General features: G+C 41.2%; 1 protein-coding gene across 1 annotated transcript in view; it reads right to left on the bottom strand.

Moving 5' to 3' along the window:
- LOC142317132 (uncharacterized) overlaps nt 1-26,418 on the bottom strand; it is a 566,806-nt gene that overhangs the window by 270,721 nt on the left and 269,667 nt on the right. The window contains exons 16-18 of the mRNA XM_075353156.1: nt 21,513-21,680; nt 18,457-18,624; nt 3,674-3,784 (exon numbers count right to left, since the gene is read on the bottom strand). Of these exons, the coding sequence (XP_075209271.1) occupies nt 3,674-3,784; nt 18,457-18,624; nt 21,513-21,680 (447 nt within the window). The remainder of the gene's footprint in view (nt 1-3,673; nt 3,785-18,456; nt 18,625-21,512; nt 21,681-26,418) is intronic.

Genomic DNA, 26,418 nt, shown 5'->3' on the forward strand with positions numbered 1-26,418 from the left:
TGTGTGCCGACCGCCGCCGCCTGCCCACGGCAGGGGGCGGGGCTTAGTGGGACACAATCCTTGACGGATAGATCCGTCCAAGGTCGTGAAGGGGTTAAAGGGGCTATCTCCTTTCAGAAAATCCTGGTCCTTAAGCACAATTTAATATATAAAAAATAAATAAAAAGCAAACCGCACTTTACTGACCGTCCTTGGGTCCACCACTGAGTCTTCTCCGCTACTCCTGATCTCTAATATTGGTTGCAGTATGGACGTCACATGTACAGATGTGAGGGTAGCCTGGGCTATAGGTTGTTTGTTCAAATGTAATAAGATTGTCTGTGTATGTAAATAATCAAAATATAGATGTTGCATAATTATCCATGTGTCTATATGACAATCACAGAGACGCCATAATATGAGTTTAAGCTGTATGTTCAGGCGGGGGTTAACCAAAGATAATGAAGCCAGAATGAATAATGAACAAAGAGGTATTACATAATATACTGAGAGAATTTTATAATCATGATTTTCTCACCGCTGAAATAAGGGATGTAACATGTGTGATGATCACTCCCTGTTCTTGCTTCAAGGTCAAAGTCGAATGTTGTATGGTATAATCACGAGTGAACACGTCTTGTTGTGATCATTGTCTGATTCATTAATGCCTGTACAGATAGCTAATTTGGCCCCGTCCTCTGGGCCTGCCCTGAACAAAGACTCCATTAGCAGTCTTACCTAAATTTCTCCCTTGACACAGAGCGGTCAACATGACATGAGGACTGTGGCCAATAACGGACACCAGGAAGAGCAGCGGAGGCTAGGTTGTGGACCCAAGGACAGTGAGTAAAGCCTTGCTTGTTTTATCTATGACAAGATAGAGCCGTAAAGGCAAGGAACCTGTGGAAAAAAAGCACATAGGGTCTTACCCTGATAAACAGGGGGTATAATGACGAGTAATCCTACTCACCGATTAAGGTTGTGAAAGGCAAAACTCCTGTAACCGCATATATGGATCAACGGCAGCAGTACCCCGATTGGCAGATAACAGAGAGAGATAGTGGAGAGGGGCTTTAGAAAATCGCGCCAGAGATCCCAGATGTAAGCTTGAATCAATGTATTTTTTATTTCGGCATAGGTCTACGCGTTTCAGGAGTCTCAGCTCCCTTCCTCAGGACCAGCAAGCACAGGATACATCAAATCCCTGAGTTTGAGAGCAGACTGTCAGTCATTACATCTCTCACACTCACTAGTAATGCCCTCTCTCTTTTACTTAAAATAACCTCTGGAGGCAGATTCTCAGAGAGATCAGGGTCCGGCCCAACAACTCATATACATAGAAAAATGTGGACTTCTCTGGATTAACACAACAGATCGAAGATATCATGGCATCATTTTATTCAACTTTCTAGGACTTTTATGGCCATAGAAATGGCTTAGACAAATTGATCCTACTAACATAATCTCTTTAAGTGTTTTGGGCATCACAAAGCACTTAAAAGGGTTACAGTATGAACAAACTTCCTTTTAATCAAAATATTTTAGAATAATAAAAATTTCCACAATTGAATGTGTTAAACAAATATTCCTGTACTGAGATAATCTTACATTTGTGTCTCTGCTATGCACCGTGAAATTGTTGTTTCTGACCATGCAGGACAAAGATCTGAACATATCACATCGTCTGGGCAGGGGAGGAAACAAAAGAAAGTATACAGATATTACAGCTTGGAGTCACAGATCATGCTTTCTGTGAGGTAAAACATTTTCCTGCCCGTTTAAGGAGCCACTGTCTTCAGAGCTAGCGCCCAAACAGACAGCAGTCTTCATAGCTTGATTGATAGCTCACTGTCACATTTTCCTTGCAAGACACCAGATATCACACGGAGATTGAGCTATTCATCAAGCTAAGGAGCCTGGTGCTGGGCAAGGAAACAACTTTGGAAGGCAGAAACTCAGAGTGCACTACATGCCTCACAAATAGAAGATATAAAATATGTCAATGCATTTACCTTTTAAAGACCTTCATGTGTCTATATGTAGTTTGGGGGACTGATCTTACTCACAGTATTCCTTCAAGTGAATCAGTCTAAAGGTCCATGGAGAAGAAGGTCAGATAGCCTTACTGCCCATCAATACAAAAATTTAAACAGTAGATATCATAGTTTTTGCAGAACTTCACCATTAGATCCATGTTGCAAATATGTAGTACCATCTCCTGACCTGATGGACACTACAGCAGTGTCTGAACAATGAGCATGATGAGTTTGCTTGTAGTGATGAAGCTATGACTTAACAGCTCATGAACTTGTCATTAGTCGACAAAAGGGTGGAGTGCACAAACATGCATTTCTGGCGTAGGGTTGTGGGTTTGATGGGCTCTTCAACACCTTAACATGTCATTGATCATTAAAACATGAATAACTGATGCACTTATTAAGCATTTATATGTTAATAAGACAGCATAAATATCCTTTCATCTTCCTGAGCATAAGGAATTTGCTAATTACAATGCGTGACTGCCCCTGAATTTTTATAGAAATTTTATCCATATTTAGTCTGCATGTTGACAGTTGCCCAGTAGCATCATAAAACCAAACAGAGCTTCAGAGACACATTAGAAGTATACTAGGTTTACAGACTGTATACCAAACTCATAAGTAAAACGTCACTTAAAGCTTTATGCCAGTAGCTTCCTCATGGCTCTTCAATGGAACAAATTGTTCCCAGGATTGCCTACAAAACAATTTTGGGAGTTGATGACAAGTGGCCATTGTGTTCCTAACAGATCCATTGCTCCCTACTTTCCTTTTTACTCTATACCCAAACGTGCAAAGATAGGCAACTTAAATAGAAGAGGTTTCTATTTTATAAGCACTTCTATTAGGAGGAACATAAGTTCAGGCCATTGAATAACACATGAATTTTAACAATGGCCACAGAAAGCAAATATCTTGAAAAACAATTGAAGATTTTGAAGTTATTTTACAGACACCAATAATTTTTTTTACTTTCCATAAAGAAAATCAGAAATGCAAAAACACTCATCCAAAAAATTAACCCAGGAGAGATCCCATGACCTTGGCTCGACTAATACCGGCAAGCCAATAGTTGGTTATGACAAGTATGTGCAGAAGGTACATTTTACGAAATTAGGGCAAGTCAGTTCTCATTTTTCATACAATTAAAAGTGATGCTCTGAGTCCCATTACAGTATTATGATTCTCTGAGGCCTAAAAACGCTGCTTATTAAGTCATGAAAACACTGCATGGTCTAAAATCACTAGAGGTCAGGAGTTAAAAGCAAAGTGTCTCGACTTTACAAAAAAAGTTATAATTACGAGTCATTAAGGTTCCAGTATCAGCTCGAAAGGTAATGATGAAACACTCGTGACCCCTAGAACATCTTGTGTTACTTAACCCCTTCAAGACCAAGAGTGGTAACTCTAGAAGGGAACAATAAATCTTTGAAGCCGCGGGAGAGAAATTCAACCTTAATAGTTTCAGTCATAAGGAATATTCAAGCAAGCTCCCCAAATTTTCTGCGACCTTTGAATCTCTAATTAGATAACAGATGGAAGAGTTCCTAACCATGTTGTCTGAAACATTCACTTGTTTCAAAAGCAAAAAAAAAATGTTTTTAATTTTGAGAATTTATACAATGATTGTAAACAGTTGTCTATGGCAGTGTTACCTCCTCTCCGGTACTTTTATGTTGCAGTTTCCACAATTCGATTTTAGATTCTTCTTTGAGGCTGTTGAGCTCAGCACCGAGAACGGAATTCTCTTTTGTCTTCATATTCAGCTAGAGACAAAATTAAATACTATTAATCAGTTATCCCAAACAATTTTTTTTTCTGTACTACTGTCCTTCAAACCAATTTGATGAAACTTCTCAATGATTGTAGTGTTCCAAAACACATGTGAAGTAAATGGTGCATGTCTACAATATATGACTTTGCCATTTTTTTGTTAAAAATTTAGTTAATTTCACACAAAAAAGACCCATGGATAACTGTTCCTCAAGTATTTGCCATGGGAGTGTCAGGGTAACTGAAGCAGGGACCTGTAAGCTGGCCCTCAGACTAGGAACCCTACGCTGTCCCTCATCTCAAAGGTACGCTTAATGTTAGCAAGGTCTGGACCACCAGCATAATCCTAATTCCTGTCCATTTAACACCTCTCTTCCCCACCCCAGGAGAGGGAAGGGCTTGGAGCAGCAAACCTCACAAATACCACAGGTAGGGGAAAAAACAAAACAAACTCATACACAGCAATCATTCACAGGGGAGAGACAATAAGTGCCCAGGAAGAAATAAACACAGGGACCAAATAAACTAACAGGGATATTACCCCCCCCCCCCCCCCCACACACACACACACACAGGAAAGCGCACACCTGGATCACCACAAAAGGACCACTATCGCTGAAGCAAAGCTGAGCTATATTCGACGATGAGAAATCAGATCCAGCACCTTATGAAGAGTGAAGGCGGCTATGAATGATCATTAGCAGCCTAAGCTCCTAGCAGCAGTTGACAATCCAGCAGGAATTAAGTACTGCTGGACTGAAGAGCAGTGAACCTAAAACAGCCAACACCCGAGTCAGATTGAACAACTATGAGACCTCAGGTTGCTTCTTAGACTCTCCAGTGTGAACACAGTACGACATGACACCCAGCGAGTGCAAAGCAAAACACCGCATTACAATAATATTCTTAAACTCATACCCGAAGCCTTCCATCCTTTGATGGTGGACTTTGTGGGTTTCCTTCTGCATTGATTTATTGCATTAAAGCTTCTGCAAATAAGCAAAAGGAGGTTGGGTCTCCAGCTTTTTAGCTCTCTCTACTTCTGTCTTCTGTTCTGTCCGGAGGTGTATACCTGACATAGCAAAGCTGATGTGTTCTGAAGACCAAGATCTGCTTAACCAGTGAGATATGTAATGGCAAGTGACTGTTTTTCTGGTAAGTGGGGGTTCTTTGGATGCTGCAGATACTAAATAAGCCCCATATGGCCTTTACAGTGTGAAAAAAAAGTTTGGGCTACTGAAATGTGGAAAAGCAAAAATGAAAAAAAACAAAACAGTCTATAGCAAGTCTTTTTGCTCAGTTCTACTCATTAATAGTGAAGGGCGGACTTGCAGATATCCAGGATCAGCAAGTTGAAACAAGTTAAAAAAAAAACGCTTCGGACCAGGAATTGACCCTGGACATCTGGCCAAACACCAGTCCGCATATAAGTCTATGGAGACCCAAATCAGGAGTTTAAAAATGGTAGTATAAGGAATACTCTATACTTGTGGGTCTCCGCGTGGCTGTAACTTTGCTTTCAGGCTGCTCACTCTATACCTGGGGCCGTTCATTAACTTCATGTGTATGCACAGCTTCCCCTGCCTATCGACAGTCCCGGTAGCTCTTATTGGTTGTAGTCAGATAGCGTCCCCAGCCTGTGTGACAGCGTATTCGACTGCAACCAATCAGAGGTACTGTGTATGTGTCTAGATTCATGTAAAAATAAATAAACAATTGCCATAAGGTCCCCCGGTATTATGATACCCAGCACAGATAAAGCATACGGCTAAAGGCTGCAGCCCCCAGCCATGTCATTACCTTGGCGATATCAAAATAAAAGGAACCACATGTATATATATATATATATATATTTTTTTTTTTAAATGATTAAATAATTTAAAAAAAAAAGGGCGTGCGTTCTCCCCCAACTTTGATACCCAGTCATGATAAAGCCGACAGCTGGGAGCTGGTATTCTCAGGTTGGGGAGGACTATGGTTATTGGGGCACCCCAGCTTAGAAATAGCAGCCTGTAGCCACTCAGAATTGTCGGAAACATTAGATGCGACAATCTCGGAACTTTATCCAGCTTATCCCTATTGCCCTGGTGCGGTGGCAATCGGGGTAATAAAGGGTTATTAACATCTCACAGCTGCGAATAAGCCCTAAATTAGCAATGGGCGGCATCTATGAGACTGTCGCATTACGAATCTGTAAGTGAAAAAAAAAAAATAAAACACAAACACCGAAAAAATACTTTATTTGGAATAAAATATAAAAACCCCCACCCTGTTTTACCCATTTATCAATCCCCAAAACACCCAGGTGTGATGAAATCCACAAATGCTCCCACGACGATTCCAGCTCTTCTACATGTGAAGTGGCAGCCAGGGCTGTGGAGTCGGTAAGCCAAACCTTCGACTCCAACTCCGACTCCTCAATTTCCCTTGCACCGACTCCGACTCCACGACTCCGACTCCCACATATATTGCTTATAGTTAAGTGAAAAATTTATTGTAGTACAATGTGAACATCAGACATTTAATCATTTTTATGATACAATAATCAAGATATTTAGATAGAATATATATTTATTGGAATACAACTTTAGAACACAAACAAATGTAATAAATTGTAAATATGTAATACAATATGTAATATACAGTAGATTACATATATCTTGTGTGTGTATATATATATATATATATATATATATATATTACATATTGTATTACATATTTACAATTTATTAGTTTTTTGTGTTCTAAAGTTGTATTCCAATATATTTTGTGTTCTATCTAAATATCTTGATTATTGTATCATAAAAATGATTAAATGTCTGATGTTCGCATTGTACTACAATACATTTTTCACTTAAATATAAGCAATATACTAAATGTTATTATTTAGTATGTTTTTGTTGAAAACTTTTTTTGCCACTTACATAGTGTATTACATAGTGTTACGTAGTGTATTACATAGTGTTATATATATATATTTTGTGTATATAATATATACCGTAACACTATGTAACAAACTATGTAAGCGGCAAAAAACAGTTTTTAACAAAAACATACTAAATAACATTTGTGCAGTCTAAGAATTTGTTGTAAGAAATAGAATTGCCTCCATCAGATCCTCCTTCGCAGATGACCTCAAATCTGACCTAATAATTTTAAGGCTAGAGAACAACCTCTCTACCGTAACTTGGGTTGGAGGCAAAACCGTAACCACATGGGCAATATCTCTAACAATTTCCGGGTATAAAGGAATTGCCTCATGCACAGTCAGTTTTGATGAACGGTTGAATTTTTGTATTTCTTTGAGAGCAAGTGAAAAATTTTACTGAAATCTGGTCAATCTGCTGCTATAGGAGACGGAGTGAAATCTTTTTCCTTGCGGCAACGCTTTGCCTACTTAATGTCATCCAAATACTTGTCAAAGTTAAACTACTCATCTGATGAGGTGGAAGATATGGCAGCAGTAGCACTGTCAGGACCCAAGTCCTCTTGCGCCTGGCAGTCCTGTAGCTGCTCATCCTAACTACTACCTCACTCAAAGCTTCTTTTCCTTTAGCAAGCTGTTGATCATCAAGCAGTATACGATGACTTGGGTCCACATAAACAGCTGCCAGAGGAATTTTATTTTCCAATAGCTGTGTCTCTCTCCGTTTCATTGAAGCAGAAATGCCATCTGCGATTAAACCTCCTCTTTGGGACAGGCAAAATAGCAAGTTCTTCCACGCCCTTATGAAACTGCCAGGAGGTAAATCCTCAGCTTGTAATTTTTTAGTCACAGTAAATGGGTGATTAAGCAATTCCTTCAATTCAGCCACCTGTGTCCATTGACCTTCATTTAAGGTTACTTGAGGATTCACCATATCTATGAGAAATGATTTTAGTTCAAGCAATCGCTCAGTCACTAAATAAGTGCTGCCTCACCGAGTGGCTTGATCAACAATTTCCCCTATCCCAGCACGTCTCTTCAAGATTAAATCAATTTTAGGGGTTCTGGCAGCAATAACCAACTTTCTCACTTTTCAAATCAGATTTCCAGCATGTCCACCCAGTTTCACACATCCGGCTTTTCGCCGGTTTGGCGGAAGTGGCGCATGCCAGCACAATACGATACAGTACAGTGGCAGCGCCACAACATCCGGGTCAAATGCTCCGGTCACATGAAAGCATGTGACCGTCGTTTGTCGCGCTGCCACTGTACTGTATACACTGTACTAGAGTGTGCCACATCCGCCAAACTGGTGAAAAGACGGATGTGTGAAACCGGGGTCCCTCTTGCAGACTATCTCTTATTGCCAGCTGCAGTGTGTGCACAACACAGCGCATGTGATGAATATGAAAGTGGAAGCAGCTTCAACAAGATCATCTAATCTTAAAGTATCATTTTGCTGTTCTTCTGTTGTAATATCTGTTTGTTCCTCAGTTACATGAACAGCACTGTGGCTCCACCTCAAATATACTGAATCCTAAATTCTCTTCTAGCTGTTGTTCATTACTCTCATTCATCAGTTTAATTGTACATATCATGTTTGAAGCATTGTTTGTTACAATGACATACCTGTTCTTTTTTTGAGTTTGTAATCTTGCAGAACTTTTTCCACTAAGGCCTGGAGAAACTGGCTGATGTGATGAGGTTTACTATCTTTTACTGCGAGTGTCTTGCTAACAATTTCTTTCTTGTCACAAACATATCGAACATTGATGGCAAAATAATTCAGTGAAATGCAGTGACTCTGGGCACCCAGCAAAGGCAATGGGTGGAAGATAGGACATTCAGACACAGCGTTTTGTGAGGATCCTCACAAAGAATGAGGAGTCAGTTTGTTTGGCCTTTTTCTAATCTGCTTTTGCTATTGAAAGCATTATTTATGAGCTCAAAAACCTTTCAGGTGATGCGGTTTTTAAAAAGCTGATCTGCTTTTGCAGCTGAAAAACGTATCCTAAAAAAACGCAGCAAAAATGCTGTGTGTGAATGTAGCCTTAGATCAGGAAGAGAACAGACATTTATAGGACATTTCATAAGTTTCCCAAATTCCTATGAAAAAATATTCAGCACATTCTGCATTGCACTCCTGTCCCCAATTTATTATATATTTTAGGAGTCGGAGTCGGTGCATTTTATACTCCACCAAAATGAGCTCCTACTCCGACTCCACAGCCCTGGTGGCAGCGCTCTGGCATAGAACATGACAGCCTGCTGTAAGCTTCAGGCAGAAAATTAGCCGCAGTGATGAGTGGTGACGTCACTTAGGTTATCTACGGTCACAGCTGGAGGTTTTCAAGTACTCCCCCTGTGATTGCAGGTAACCTGACCTCAGGTGAGGTCACTCAGTTCACTGAGGTCACCTGAGGTCAGTACCTGCAATCACAGGTGGAGGACTATGGGAACATACGGCTGTGACTGCAAATAATCTGAGTGATGTCACCACTCATTCTCTGCCTGAAACTCACAGCAGCCGGTCATGTTCTGTCCCTGCATGCTGCCATTTCAGATATAGCAAAGCAGGAATCATCGTGGGACCTCGTCTGGATTACGTCAGACCTGGGTGTTTTGTGGGGTTAATAAAGGGGTGAAAGAGAATGTGTTTTATTGTATTTTATTTCAAATAAAGGATTTTTTTGTGCTTGTATTTATTTCTTTTCACTTAAAAGTTAGTAATGGGGCGGTCTCATAGACACCTCCTATTACTAATCTAGAGCTTAGTGGCAGCTCTGAGCTGTTATTAACCACTTATGTCCCCAATTGCCACTGCAACAGGGCAATCGGGATGAGCCAGGTAAAGTTCAGGGATTGTTGCATCCAATAGATGCGACAATCCTGGGTGGCTGCAGGCTGCTATTTTTAGGCTGGGGGGCCCCAATAACCATGGGCCTCCCTAGCCTGAGAACACCAACTCCCTGCTGTTGGCTTTATCATGACTAGGTATCAAAATTGGGGGACTCTGCATGCCGTTTTTTAAATGATTTATTTAAACAAATTAAAAAAGCCGCATGCAGTTCCTCTAATTTTGATACACAGCTAAGATAAGCACATGACTGGAGTTGCAGCCTGTAGTTGTATGCTTTATCTGTGCTGGCTATCATAATACGGGGGGGCCCTAGCCATTATTTTTATTTATTTATTTTAAACATCAATCTAAACACATACACACACACACACACACACACACCAGGACTGCCAGGGGGAGGGGGAGGCAGTGCATATGCATGAATGAGTAACCGGGAAGCAGAGTTACAGGCATGCAGAGATCGGTAAGTATAAAGCTCTTGTTTTATTCTTTTCTTTCTTTTTTTTTTTTCTCCATTACCCAGGTGACCAGACCCGGATCAGTACCCGGAGTTCCCTGAGAACTCCATACCTGGGGTCAGTGCTTGGGTTCTCTTGAACATGTGTGGATCTGGACTTTTACAGTCCGAGTTCACTCATCACTACTCATTAATCCAAGTGTATTCAATCATCAAGCTTGACTGACAGCTTCAGATTTTACTGAGCAGTGTGAGAGCTCAGCGACAGGAGGTACACTAATATCATAAGCAGTTATATAGATATTCTGACATGAATTTTCAAACTAAATACAGCAGACTCATCAAGTCTAAGAAATCTGTTTAGTAAATGTCAGCATTTTGCATTGTGAAATTTGGTGACAGATCTACTTTATAATCTGGTCATTGAGAGGTTAAACAGTATGATACAGCTGTTATTACATTTATCAGCTGGTAGAGTAGTTTTGGGTCTGCATACAGTAGAACATGAGCATTTACCAGATGGCATGGGGGCCTACTATACGCTGACGAGAAAAAGGGTAACAATGGTTTGAACTTTTCACTTGAGGCTCCATATCTCACCATCCACTACAACTTCCAATATGAGACTACATTCATTTTATAGACAATCATCTTGGCTATCTCATACATAAATATGAGTTGCAATATTTAACATATGATTAGTTATGCAGATTCTGGTCATGTCACTGCATTATTACTGTTTTGCTCCTGGTGGTGGACAAAACCTTTTATTCCTGTATACTACAAATTACAACCTGTTCTCACATTCCCTAATAGCTCAGTGTGTTATTAGGTTGATTCCCAAGCACAAATGTAACTGGTTCGAGTCAAGAAGCAGCAATGAAGTAGATTTCCCAAGAAAAGAGAACAGCATCAGCCCGCTCATCGATATCGGTCTCTCAGCCAAGAAAATTGCAAAACTGCATCATGTGAGGCCATGACAGTTGGAAGAATAAGAAATGAAGGCAATTCATCCATTGCAAAGCCAAGAAGTGGACGTCCAGGCAAAATATTGAAGTCAACAAGTCGGCTCATCACAAGGTTTATCAGTTCTAATGAAACAAACATGGTAATTAGGGTGGCTCATATGCTTTGTAATAGTGAGATCACAGATGTATATGCAAGTACTGTGCGACTCACATTACCCAAGTCTGGAATGGAGGACCGATAAAAAGTGAAGAAGCCTTCAATATTATTATAAGAAGTGTCATCTTAAGCCTGCCAGAAAGTATGAAAAGTGCACAGTAGAAGATTGAAAACGGGTGATTTGTAGTGATGAGGCGAAGGTTAATAGACTAGGATCTGGGTCTGGAAGAAACAAGGGAAAAAGGAGCTAACGGACAAGAAATTGAAGAAACTATCAAGTTTGGTGGAGGAAGCCTATGATATCAAGTTGTTTCACAGCCAAAGGCGTTGGATACTTGACCAGGATCCACGGTGGCCTCAATGCTGAGCTATATGTGAGTCTACTACAAGATGAGATCCTTCATACACTCGAGTACTATGTGTATAAAAGAGATGACAAAGTGTTCAAGCAGGACAATGACCCAAAGCTTACGTTAACATTGGCTAAAAAATGGTTCAATGACAATGAAGTAGAGGTGCTGGATCGGCCCCACAGTCCCCAAACCTCAACCCAATTGAACACTTGTGGGTAGAGTGGAAGAAAAAGCTGTATATATTCCCAAGTGTGTTGACCTGCATGTACCAACATTAGGAATGTGTGGAAGAGACCTGGGATCAGATTTTTATTGAGACATGCTTAAATCATGAAGAGCACACCAAGAAATATTCAGGTAGTGTTGAAAGCCAATAATGGATTTACAAAGTATTAACAAAATAAAACTAAAATTTAGATTTTTAGGAGCAGAACAGTAACAATGCAGTGAAATGACAAGAATCTGCATAAATAATCATATGCTAAATAGTTGCTAGTCAAATTTATGTATGAGATAGCCAAGGTGATTGTCTATAAAATGAGTCTCGCACTCAAAGCTGTAGTGGGTGGTGAAATATGGATCCTGAAATTAAAATGTTCAAAACATTGTTACCCTTTTGCTCATCAATGTCTATTTGTATGCCTCTAATTTCTTATGGTGACAAACAAAGGTGTTTTTGTTGTTTTTTTTACAATATGAAAGTCCAACATAAACAAAAAATGATGACATAATATACATTCATTCATGCATTCATTTTTATAGGGGTATTTCCTGACACATGCAGGTTCAACCACTACAAAACACTGTGCCACCAGAGAGATTGAGAATGGTCAAGGAAGACAATAGACTCAATAGTGGGAATATACTTTTAAAGAGTAATCCTGATTTGTTTCTAGGGTTGAACAATTTCGACACATAGTCGCAGACATAGTCCTTGCACATCTACACTATGGAGCTTCAGGCGACTCCTGAACTTCTCTCTGCTATCCTACAAAGCTCTTGGATTCCAAAACGATAAAACAAGTTTGTGTGTGTGTGAGGGGGGAGGGATTATCTTGGGATAAGTAAGATGGGTATTACATGGATAAATTAAGTGGGTAGATAAAAATTACATATACACTGAATATAGAATTGAGAATCTACAGCCAGAAATGCAAAAGGTAAAGGGCCATTTACACGCTGGCGACACCACTAACGATATATCGTCGGGGGGCACGGTGTTTGTGTCGCACATCCGGCGTCGTTAGCGACGTTGCAGCATGTAACACCTATGAGCGACCTTAAGCGATCGCAAAAAAGGCAAAAATCGTTGGTATGTGACACGTCGTTCACTTACCAAAAATCGTTGTCTGGTCAGTAGTGAGGTTCTTTGTCGTTCCTGCGGCAGCACAAATCACTATGTATGACACCGCAGGAACGATGAACAACCTCTTACCTGCGTCCGCCCGCAATGAGGAAAGAAGAGGGGTGGGCGGGATGTTCGCCTCGCTCATCTCCGCCCCTCCGCTTCTATAGGACGGCTGCCGTGTGACGTTGATGTGACGCCGCACGAACCGCCCCTTAGAAAGGAGGCGGTTCGCCGACCACAGCGACGTCGCAGGGAAGGTAAGTCCGTGTGATGTTTGTAAGCGATGTTGTGCGACACGGGCAGCGATTTGCCCGTGACGCACAACAGATGGGGGCGGGTACGCTCGCTAGCGATATCGATAGCAATATCATAGCGTGTAAAGTACCCTTTATTGTTAAACTCTGCATGCTCAACTGTTCCACCTGACCTTATGAGAAGCAGACATGCAGCAGTCATTGCTGTATTTTTCATCACAAAGAACAGGTAAATACACTCACTAGCTGGATCTTTAACTAGTAAATCACTTTATTTAGTGCATGTACAGAAACAGTTGAAAGGAAATGTGGAGCAGATAGCCTACGCAACGGCAGAGTGAGGGTGGGGGGAACAGGGCAAGGGCCAACCAATAACATTAACTCTGCGGGCCCACTGCTCAGCTACATGCTACAAGTATTACCTGACCCTCATCCATACAAGTATATACAGTCATATGAAAAAGTTTGGGCACCCCTATTAATGTTAACCTGTTTTCTTTATAACAATTTGGGTTTTTGCACCAGCTATTTCAGTTTCATATATCTAATAACTGATGGACTGAGTAATATTTCTGGATTGAAATGAGGTTTATTGTACTAACAGAAAATGTGCAATCCACATTTAAACAAAATTTGACCGGTGCAAAAGTATGGGCACCCTTATCAATTTCTTGATTTGAACACGCCTAACTACTTTTTACTGACTTACTAAAGCACTAAATTGGTTTTGTAACCTCATTGAGCTTTGAACTTCATAGGCAGGTGTATCCAATCATGAGAAAAGGTATTTAAGGTGGCCACTTGCAAGTTGTTCTCCTATTTGAATCTCCTATGAAGAGTGGCATCATGGGCTCCTCAAAACAACTCTCAAAGGATCTGAAAACAAAGATTATTCAACATAGTTGTTCAGGGGAAGGATACAAAAAGTTGTCTCAGAGATTTAAACTGTCAGTTTCCACTGTGAGGAACATAGTAAGGAAATGGAAGAACACAGCTACAGTTCTTGTTAAGCCCAGAAGTGGCAGGCCAAGAAAAATATCAGAAAGACAGAGAAGAAGAATGGTGAGAACAGTCAAGGACAATCCACAGACCACCTCCAAAGACCTGCAGCTTCATCTTGCTGCAGATTGTGTCAATGTGCATCGGTCAACAATACAGTGCACGTTGCACAAGGAGAAGCTGTATGGGAGAGTGATGCGAAAGAAGCCGTTTCTGCAAGCACGCCACAAACAGAGTCGCCAGAGTTATTCAAAAGCACATTTGGACAAGCCAGTTAAGTTTTGGAAGAAGGTCCTGTGGACTGATGAAACAAAGATTGATTTGTTTAGTCATACAAAAAGGCGTTATGTATGGAGGCAAAAAAACACGGCATTCCAAGAAAAGCACTTGCTACCCACAGTAAAATTTGGTGGAGGTTCCATCATGCTTTGAGGCTGTGTGGCCAATGCCGGCACCGGGAATCTTGTTAAAGTTGAGGGTCGCATGAATTCAACTCAGTATCAGCAGATTCTTGACAATAATGTGCAAGAATCAGTGACAAAGCTGAAGTTACGCAGGGGATGGATATTTCAGCAAGACAATGATCCAAAACACCGCTCCAAATCTACTCAGGTATTCATGCAGAGGAACAATTACAATGATCTGGAATGGCCATCCCAGTCCCCAGACCTGAATATCATTGAACATCTGTGGGATGATTTGAAGCAGGCTGTCCATGCCCGGCGACCATCAAACTTAACTGAACTGGAATTGTTTTGTAAACAGGAATGGTCAAATAAACCTTCATCCAGGATCCAGGAACTCATTAAAAGCTACAGGAAGCGACTAGAGGCTGTTATTGTTGCAAAAGGAGGATCTACAAAATATTAATGTCACTTTTATGTTGAGGTGCCCATACTTTTGCACCGGTCAAATTTTGTTTAAATGCGGATTGCACATTTTCTGTTAGTACAATAAACCTCATTTCAATCCAGAAATATTACTCAGTCCATCAGTTATTAGATATATGAAACTGAAATAGCTGTTGCAAAAACCCAAATTGTTATAAAGAAAAAAGGCTAACATTAATAGGGGTGCCCAAACATTTTCATATGACTGTAATAATAATCTGGGTAGTTTATTAAGTGAATGATAAGATGCTGTTTTTGGCTGTTCATGGGGAATCAAATGTATTGTGCCCAGTACTGCTGATACAGGAAGGTGTAGGGCACACATATGCAGAGGGGGCCACTGGGGGATTCACCTGTTTCCTTGGGTGCCAGTCCATATCTGAGCCTATGGCTGTTTCACACAATTAGCGCTTTCTCAAGGCATGAATATCTGAAATAGCTGTAGGCTATCTGCTCCACATTTTGATTCACCTATTTCTGTACATCACCAAATAAAGTGATTTTTTTTACTGCCTTACGATACAGCTGGTTGTTGCTGTATCTACCTTGTTCACTATACTTTGATACTTAGCACCATCGGCCGAATAATACAAGCATGTGATTATGTCTGTCCGTATCTCATCTGATGTTGACATGAAAGTAATGTCACGTACTATGTGATATGGAATTACTCATTCTTCTGTGAACTCATGCTTAAAAGGGAACCTTTCAGGGTCAATATGAACCCACAACCACAAGTGGTTCTGGGTGCATATTGCCAATCCCTGCCTAACTGTCCCTGTATACACTAGCATAGATAAAGGGATCTTTAGAAAAAGTATTTCAAAATATCCTTTATCTTATGCTAATGAGTGCAGGGACTAGTCCCAAGGGTGTTATATTCCCCGACTTGTCCACCCTCTTAGCATATTAGTATGCCCACAGAGGTGTACTAATATGCTACTCAATTCAGCATCACCAGCGATGAAGTGCGTACCTGTATTCGCTGTGATCGCGCTTCGGAATGCCGGGCACTTCCAGTCATGCACAGTATGAAGTCGGGCGTACGTGTCCCGGCTTCAGAGAGGTCTACTGTGCATGACTGGAAGTGCCCGGCATTCAGAATGCTTGGTCACAGCGAACACAGGTACACGCATCACCGCTGGTGACGCTGCATTGAATAGCATGTTAGTACGTCCCTGTGGGCGTACTAACATGCTAAGAGGGCGGACTAGTCGGGGGATATAACGCTCTAGGGACTAGTAATAGTGCTCATTAGCATAAGATAAAAGATCTTTAGAAATACTTTTTCTAAAGATCTCTTTATCTATGCTAGTGTATACAGGGACAGTTAGGCAGGGATTAGCAATATACACCCAGAACTGCTCGTGGTTATGGGTGCATATTGCACCTGACAATGGCAATGATAAAGGTATAGCCGAAATGCGTCTTGCCGTGCATTTACAGCAGTAATCTTCCATCTCTGCCTGAACAGATCTCTTTTTGCTGCTATCTGTACTTTTTATTTATTTTTGAAATAAAAAAAATATTTTTTATTCATCAATAACCATTGAGCTCACTGGATTTATCCTTCCTCTTCTATACAATTGCTGGCAAGAGCTCCTACCATTCAATCCGACGCAGAGCCTCCTCATGAAATAGCAGCATACACTGGACTGTGTTTGGTAAGCTGGCTTTCTTGGTGTTTTTTTCCTATTGCACTTGACAGGTTCCCTGTATGCTATGTGCGCACAGTGCGTTTTTGTGCATTTTTCGGGCGCATTTTTGGTCAATAAACTGCATGACTTTGCTTCCCCAGGAAAGTCTTTGAGTTTTCATTTTTGCTGTCCGCGCAGTGCTTTTTTTTTTTAGCTGCGTTTTTGAGGTGAAAAAAAAAGTAACGTCAATTTTTTCCAGCGTTTTTCCACCCATGCAATGCATTGTAAATACGCAGCAAAATGCAGTGACCGAAAACGCAGCAAAACAAAACCAAAAACGCACAAAAAAGTGGTAAAAATGCATGCGTTTTTACCGCTGCGTTTTTGCTGCGAGTGCGTTTTTTGTGGCCAAAAATGCTGCCTCTTTGTGGTCACAAAAATAGGCAACTTGCACACATAGCCTTAGGCTATGTGCCCACGGGACTCTGTATCTGTGGATTTTTCTGCATCAAAATCCGTAGCTTTCCCCTGGAATCCGCACCTTTTCATAGGTGCGGATTTGATGCGGATTTGACGCGGATTTTGTTGCGGATTTTGCGATTTTTTGTAATTCAATTGAATAGGCAAAAGCCGCACGAAAATCAGCAACAATAATTGACATGCTGCAGATTTTTCCGCACGGAAATCCGCACGATTTCCGCTGCGGAAAAATTTGCAGCGTGGGCACAGCATTTCCCAAATGCCATAGAAATGGCTGGGGAGTAGCTGTGCTGCAGATTTCTGGAAAATCCGCGCATTTTCCGCGAGAAATCCGCGGCAAAATTTGCGCATTTTCCGCAGCGTGGGTACATAGCCTTAAAGTGTTTTATACATCTTAATTGTAAAGTGTCCAGATAAGTAATTAGCACAAATATCATTAGGACTGGCAGCATTTCAGTCATTGCTCCTGTGGTTCCCGGTGGTCATGTAAGGATTGATTGGCTGCAGCCTTCTCACTTCCATCAGATGAAATTTTTCTATCGGATGGAACTGCCAGGAAACAACGTTAACATCGCTGGAGTGGCGCTGGTCCTCAAGGTTTATGTTTTTTTTGTTTTTCATTTTAATTGGGGCATCTTAGCATTCAACCACTTTAAGGTGTCAGTAGATTCCAATAAGGGTACACTCACACGGGCGTGAAAATCGGACGAGTGCAATGCGAGAAATTCTCGCATTGCACTCTGACCAATGTTAGGCAATGAGGTTGAGCTGTTGGTCAGCTTTTCTCGCATCCAGATTCTGGATGCGAGAAAAGCGGCAGCATGCTGCGCTTTGCTGCTACCACCGTATCTCTCGCACCCATTCAAGTGAATGGATGCGAGAGATACATCGGACTGCACTCGGATGTTATCCCAGTGCAGTGCGATCTACGCACAAGCTGACAGTGGAGGAGATGGGAGGATTAACCCCTCCCTCTCCTCCGCAGCGCCTGCACTCAGCTTCACAGCTGTGACCCGATCGCAAGATCGGGTTACAGTCGCATGACACCCGGCTCACGCTCGCAGCAGAGCCTGAGCCAGGGGGCATTAGCATATCGCATCTGATGCTCTCGCATCGGATGCCATACGCTCGTGTGAGTCCAGCCTAAGATGGAATAATGTTGATCTGCCCATCGAGGAGGAACACTTGGTAATCACCGGTATAGAAGAACAATATGTATCTTTTATCATTCCCCTATCCAAACCGAAGACAAAAATAAAACCTACTGAACAAAAATTATGTCCGGCATTGTAACATGAAAACAAAATCAGATGTAAGAGGAATACAGCGGTGTTACCTTCTCGACTGTCTGTTTGTGATTTGCTTGTAATAAAGTTATTTCCAGTCTTAAATCACAAATGTTCTGCTCAGCAGACTCCAGACTTTTTGAACATTTTCTGCAGTGTCTCTTTGACTGTTCCAAATCTTCTTGCAGTTTCGCGATCATTTCCTCATAAAATTCAGCCTTGAACATAAAAAATGTGCGGTTTGATGAAGACCTTTTAAGAAACCTTTTTTTTTTATAGCATTTAGGAGATTATTTAAAGATCACCATGTGATTGCGGTAAAAAGCAAAAAGCAAGCGCTCGCTACTTTGAGCCCTTTTTTTTTTTTTTTACAGCCCAGAGCTGCTTTTTAACTATGATCGAGATCTTTAAACAATTCTCTTAAGTTTTCCTATTCTGATGACGGGGGCACACATAAAGTAGCAGCCAATGCCTGACCTGCGTGTGAAGATACAGTTGTAAGGAGTTCCTCGCCAAATGTGTGAATGCAATTTTTCTTCATTCCTTTTATCAGAGAATAGAGCCTGTACAAATAATAAAAGGCACGGGTTTTGTAATCCTCCAGTCATCTAACCTCCCCACAGGGGCAAACAGAAGCAATGTGCAGTTCCATGGTGTCAGGAGCCACAACCAGAGGATTAAAACAAGCCTTATTACTGTACAAGCTCCGATACTCTGTTAAATTACTTATGTGAACAATTCAGATTGCAATACCAATTTTACCTACTGCTCAATGCGCCTACAACAAGGGGGGGATTTAATAAAGCTGGGACACAGATTACTTTTAGGAAAATGGTGTTCATATTCCTTCTCAGCGTTATATACATAATAATTTCCACCGAGATATTTCACACTGAATTATAATAAAATTGCGTCCAAAATACAATCTGCTACAATATGAAGGATTATTCTGTCACCTGAATATATCATTGTTCCCTTGTTCCCCATAGATTTAGTTTAGAAATTTTAAATATCTCGGATATAATAAAACTCGCACTATCAAATCAAAAACATTTAGCCTTCAGTTATCTTTGCCTTTTTATATCTCTATTGGTCTACAATGACCCCTGACACGTGTCTGTCTATAGCTTGGATCTTGGCATTTCCATCCTTGTAAATGAGATGCAGGGAACACGAAAACCTTAAAATTGCACACCTGAAAAGGACAGCTTTTTTAATGTGCATTACATTGGATGACCTGCCCAGGTGATCGAGAAGACCTCCAAGAGCAATATATTGGTCTAGGAGAATAATCCCTTAAAGAATGATAATGAATGTTTATGAAGTATAAAAGGTTGGGAAAAAATATTCCACATATGAAAGGCAATTGGTTTTGGTTATGTTCATGCTCTTTGCAGGAAACAAAAATGTCAGAACCAATTTTCAGAAAATTGTGCAATAAATTGCATGTACTTGTCACTATGTGACTGCTGGATAGCGAGGGACGGGGGATCCTATACTGTGTCTCATGGTAGGAGACCCTAGGTTATCACTGACCTTCGGCTTATCCCTGAAGGTGGAGAAGCCGGAAGCCTGTGCCTTACTGTTCTCCTGAAGAGATCTAATCTGTTACCCCCCCCAGGCAAGGAAGGGGCAGGAGTGTGATGGAAACACAGAGTAAGGCCTCCTTCACACATCCGTGTCTCCCGGCACGTGTTTGGTCCGTTTTCTCACATGCCGGAGACACGGGCACACGTAGACCCATTAAAATCAATGGGTCTACGCTCACGTGCGTGTTTTGCCATGGACCATGTTTCTGTGTGGAGCATACGTGTTCCCATGTGCTCCACACATAAACATGTCCGTTTTTCTCCGGCATCACGGGTGTCACACGGACCGCACGAATATAATCCTTGTGACATGCACCGGAGAAAACACACGTGTCTGTGAATTAAAAGGAATTTCTATACCCACCTTCTCCAGCCCTGCTGTCTCTGCCGCTGCTGTCACTTGCTTCCGACCACCGCTCATTATGCTCATCGCATATTCACTCCACTGCGGGCGGGGAGTCGGCAGGACCGGAGACCGGAGATCAGAACCACGGACAGCAATGCCAGGGACAGGTGAGCAGAAAGGTCCTGTTCTCCCTGTGTTATAACGGATAGCACATGAAGAACACACGTGTGCCATAAACAATGCACACGGAGGGCAATACGCACTTTTGAAACGTCCGTGAAAAACATGCGTGATTTTCACAAACATGTGAAAGAGGCCTAAGAGAGACAGAGGAAAACTGAAACTCAGACACTGCAAACTCACAGGAATAAAAATTAAGAGACTAAGAAGAAAAGCCAGAGCAAGAAGGCAGCAATAAAAAGACAACAAGGCTTAACACCACAACCTCTCACAGCAGTAATGCACAACAACCACCAGTACGTCTGGATCACAAGACCTCACCAGATCAGTATAGGTAAGCTATAGCTGGCATTAATGGAAAAGTTCAACCAGCATATATAGGAGGGGAGCCAAAATGACTGGCTCACCCACAGCATGTGATCAAAGACACTAACAAGAAGCAGAGCAAAGATTAGGTCTTGCTCATTTGCCTAAGTCTGTGGGTCAACACCTGCCTCTCCCTGCGCTGATCATGGACATCAGAGAAGTTAGCAGGCAGAGTGCCAAAATCTGTAGTTTCCATAGATCCTGATGCCGCCATGACAGTTATCGATGATTGCAAAAATCTCATTGTGACAGCACTTTGGTGCACATTTTATTGCTGATGATGATGTTTTTTTCCCATGTGAATGCAGTAGTGCTCACATAAGTGAAGATGTTACCACAGAAGGCAGGCTGTACAAATACTAGCAAGGAACCAGCCATGGAAAGCCCAGCACAGGGATGTTCTGTCTCCTGGATTGACTGGCTGAGCATGGAAGAACGCATTTTCCCGGTTAAAGAAAAAAAACAAATGTTGAACAGTAAAATATTTATCATATGCACCAATTCTGAAGAGATATTTGTTATCTGCCTTTCATTATCCCATGATAGGAGATCAGAATGGAAGAACTATGGAGCAAACTGGACATCTTCCATATTCTACATTTAATAACCGATGGAAAGAAAATACCTGTGTAGTGTAATATTTAATCTGTTTCTCTGCAGTGGAAAGATTCAGGAGGAGGATTTTCATCTCTGCTTGGGTTTCAAGTAGATCACTTTGACAAGAACTACTTTTCTCCAGTAAATGGTGAATTTCATCCTCCAATTTTATCAGTCGATTTTCTTTTTCTTTAATCTAAAAAATGGAATATGTATTCTTGTTTTTTTTTTTTAATATTCAAAGGTGAAGACATTTAAAGGTGAAACTTGGAAATCATAGAGTCAAATTATATGGCTGAAAAGCTGTTTACTTACCAGAATACGACCTCTTATTTGGATTGACTCTTAATAATTTTAGTGTAAATAGAATAGCAGAAGCAAAAAAAAAAATTAAACTCAAAAAAGTCAAATCAACTCTCTTATTTATTCAATGGCAAGTATATAGTATATTGGTTGAATTTTTTTTTTTACAATAGTGAGGTGCTAAAACATTCTGCACTGTCATATCTAGAATAACTAAATTGCAAATCAAATATAAGAAATATCACTGGAAGGAATTTTGGAGCTTGGATCCACCATTAATTCCCAGAAATTCCAAAGTAATTGGTTTTAACCACCTTCTCTGTTAGGCCGGTTTCACACATCGGGCTTTTCGCCGGTTTGACGGATGCGGCGCTTGCCAGTACAGTATGATACAGTACAGTGGCAGCACCGCAACTTCTGGGTCACATGCTCCGGTCACATGACAGCATGTGACCAGCGCTTGTTGCGCTGCCAGTGAACTGTATACACTGTACTGGCGTGCGTCGCATCCGTCAAACCGGTGAAAAGCCGGATATGTGAAACTAGCCTTACTTGTTGGAAAGTCACATAAATAGGAGTCTTTGACACAGATTAAATTAACAAATCAATAGTTAGAAGGGACATTAAAGTACCCAAAATAAAAAATATCCCAGCTATTCCTCTTTTAAAGGAGATCTCTGAGAATTAGATAAAATGTTGTCTCTAGAATAATTCAACCTGCGGACTGTCCTAGTCACGTTTCAGTATGGGCTGCTGACTAAAGATATACAGCTCTCAGGACATGTGTGTCAACTCACAAGAGCTGTATCACATATACCTCAGTCAGCAGCTAACTGATTGTTAAGAAATATTTTAACCCATTTTGTGCTTGATGAGATCTCCAGGTTTATTCCCCTACTCTGTCAGTCTGACAGCTGTATAGCAGAGCATAGAAACTAACTGCGCCCAACTGGAAAGCAAATAAACAGTGAGGAGAATGAAGTCAGTGATAACACTAATTGTGTTCAGCATAGGAAAAATATTTCTTCACATATGACAGCCTTTGTTCCCAGCCTCTGACTGAGATATATATGATACAGCTCTTGTTATGCCTTGGGAGCTATATATCTTCAGTATGAAGCCTGTACTGACAGCTAACTAGTACGGGCTGATGTTTAAGCCTCTTATCTTTGATCAAATATTACAATTAAAACATATATTTTTGTCCATTGGGCTCAGCTATGTTCCCGTCCTCCTTCTCACTGTGTGACTGACTGTAATGCAACTGGCTGCAACATAAACCTCCCTGCTGTCTCCTGGCTGCAAGGCAAAATAGTACTAAACCCTGCCCCATGGATAAGAGAAGTAGCTTTAGTTGTCCATCAGCTGAAAATGGAACTGACTTGCAGGAGATTAATCCTTTTATTCCCAGCAGTATTTCCACACAACCTGAAGAATAATGCACATAATGCTTTCAACTAAGAAATAGTAATAGCAACTATATATTACTTGTTTAGGTCAAACATTAATTTCAACGTTTAGTTTTCCTTTAAAAGGTTATTATATTATTTTTCACAACACACAGTAAATTAATACTTATTGTTAATTTACAGACTGAGGCCAACATAAAGTTTCTTTATTGTACCTTTGAGTCTTTTATATATCTACAGTCCATCAGTGCATCAAGTCTCCAATAGCTGTATAAGCGGTCCTATGCTTATCTGCTATAACTATATTTCTAGGCAGAACTTGCTTCTCCTCAGTGCTACGGATCCCTCCCCCGTCTCCTGTGCACTTCTGACTAGTCCTATCCTGGGTTACCATCAATCTAATCTAAATGTTCAGTTTACCCAGTGGCTATGTGTACTTTCTGCCTTTGTATTTTGCCTGTCTGACTTTATCTTCTCTCAATCTACATCAGTATGGCTGTCTTTATAGTTTTATATTAGGGTTAACTGGTTAAAAGCATAAGTCAACTCTCTTGGACTTCTTCACAATGGAGCTTATAATTCTTAAGCAGTGCAGGGTTTTGCTGTTGCCTACTGCTGAAAGATCAATGAAGTGAACTGCAAATGCTGCTCTTTTGATGAATATAACAGAGAATTATCTTACCTCATATGTATCAACACAGAAGCATTTGGAGTCTGCGGCAGGCAACAGACAGCTCAACGCCTCAGTCCCTCTTAACATAATTCTATTTTGCAGTGTATCCTCCAATAAACCCCTGTATATAAAGTCTGATCCTGCAGTATATCACTCCTCTTAGCGAACCCGTTATACAGCAGATAATGCAGCATATCGCTCCTCTTGATTATCAGCACAGAGACATTCCTGCTTCCTGGTTTCAGTTCTCTACATTGCAATGTGGGACATTTTGCCCTTTTCTGTGACAGTCAGCCATCAAGAGAACAGCTCAGTTGCATACACATTTCACAGCAGAGCCCTACTAGCAGGAATCTAGCTGAGAAAGACTTCACTGTGTAAGGCGGGCTTTGCACGTTGCGACATCGCAAGCCGATGCTGCGATGTCGCACGCGATAGCCCCCCCCCGTCGCAGCAGCGATATCTTGTGATTCCTGGCATAGCGAACATTATCGCTACGCCAGCTTCACATGCACTCACCTGTCCTGCGACGCCGCTCTGGCCGGCGTCCTGCCTCCTTCCTAAGGGGGCGGTTCGTACAACGTCACAGCGACGTCACACGGCAGGCGGCCAATCAAAGCGGAGGGCCATCCCGCCCACCTTCTTCCTTCCGTATAGCCGCCGGCGGCAGGTAAGGTGATGTTCCTCGCTCCTGCGGCTTCACACACAGCGATGTGTGCTGCTGCAGGAACGAGGAACAACATCGTACCTGTCGCAGCAGGGTAATTTTGAAAAAGTCGGAGCCTACACCGATGATACGATAACGACACTTTTGCGCTCGTTAATCGTATCATCTAGGATTTACACACTACGATGTCGAAAGTGACGCCGGATGTGTGTCACTTTCGATTTGACCCCGCCGACATCGCACGTGCGATGTTGCAACGTGCAAAGCCGCCCTAGGATTGACCAGGAGCACTGGAAACACACCTATATAGTTCCATTGCAACTGAAGTGGAAAAGAGCCTAGGGAGGCATCCTTTGGGGGTAATATGTCTAAAATACAACATATTTAAAAATCGTAAAAACAAAAAAGTGAGCCGGAGTATGAGATGGTATACATGGAACTTGTGAGACCATGTTCACACTGGCCATGAGACTAAGAGAAACCAAGGAAAAAAATTGTAAAAACATACCCTGCTGTAACTAAATAAAAGCATAGTGCATATAAACATAGGGTACTTAGTAAACACTGTTTTTGATCAAAAAAAGCATAAAGCTATCCCACCAAACGTCAAGGTGTACCCAGTTGGGATAGTACCTACACTCTCTAATATTAAAACCTTACCATGGGTCTAAAATAGGCCTCAATGTGGCTAAGGGCTGAGAGCGACCGGGTCCCAACAGGACACACACAGTCAGGTGGATTCACAGAATGAAATGTCCAGCTCGCTGAGAAGGGGGCCACTCCCTGTTTGTACTGAATACAAAAAAACTACATAAAAACAAAAAAGTGAGCCGGAGTATGAGATGGTATACATGGAACTTGTGAGACCATGTTCACACTGGCCATGAGACTAAGAGAAACCAAGGAAAAAAATTGTAAAAACATACCCTGCTGTAACTAAATAAAAGCATAGTGCATATAAACATAGGGTACTTAGTAAACACTGTTTTTGATCAAAAAAAGCATAAAGCTATCCCACCAAACGTCAAGGTGTACCCAGTTGGGATAGTACCTACACTCTCTAATATTAAAACCTTACCTTGGGTCTAAAATAGGCCTCAATGTGGCTAAGGGCTGAGAGCTGAAATCGGTTTAATTAGCAAAAATGAAATTGAGTGCATTACTAATTACCACATTTTAGGATTGCTATGGCACTAGAGTTCCAGTCCTCTTCCTCTCTGAAGAGGCAGTTTGCATATTAAATTGTCCAGAGGAGCGTCCAAGGAATTTAAGTCTCCTCATACTGGCATGCCAGACCTGGCTTGTCACTCTCCACAAGGATAAAACTTACCCCTTAGATCCCAGTCTTAGCCTCTTACCTGGCCAAACAATATCTCATACTTTGCGCTGATGAGGGGCAATACTCCGAAACACAGTGTCTGCAAATTGAAATTCTAGTTTGGCTTATATATCCTAAGTCATATGACCGGTTTCTTTAAAGGGTCGATACTGACTTTTAGGATTGCTACTTCCAATAGGTGCCACTAGAGTTCAAGACCTCTTCCTCTCTGAAGAAGCAATTTCATATTAAATTTCCCAGAGGAACATGCAAGGCTTTTAAGTCTCCTCCAACTGGCGTGCCACTCTCCACAAGGAGAACACTTATCCCTTAAATACCACATTTTGATTTTGGGAATAACCCTTTAAATGATGCCTTCTTTTTCATAATTCAATGACAAAATAATGTCTCAGAATAGCTTTTTATGTGCATTAAAAAGCTCAGCAGCCTCTTCATTGTGGGCTGGTTCTCATATTCCCTTACAATATTTCTCTATGACTTCACAGAACTAAAAGTGTAAACCCCTTATATATTAGTTATGCATTTTCCCTAGAAAACAGAATA

This window comes from Anomaloglossus baeobatrachus, chromosome 6, assembly GCF_048569485.1.
Source record: "Anomaloglossus baeobatrachus isolate aAnoBae1 chromosome 6, aAnoBae1.hap1, whole genome shotgun sequence".
Classification (NCBI taxonomy): Eukaryota; Metazoa; Chordata; class Amphibia; order Anura; family Aromobatidae; genus Anomaloglossus; species Anomaloglossus baeobatrachus.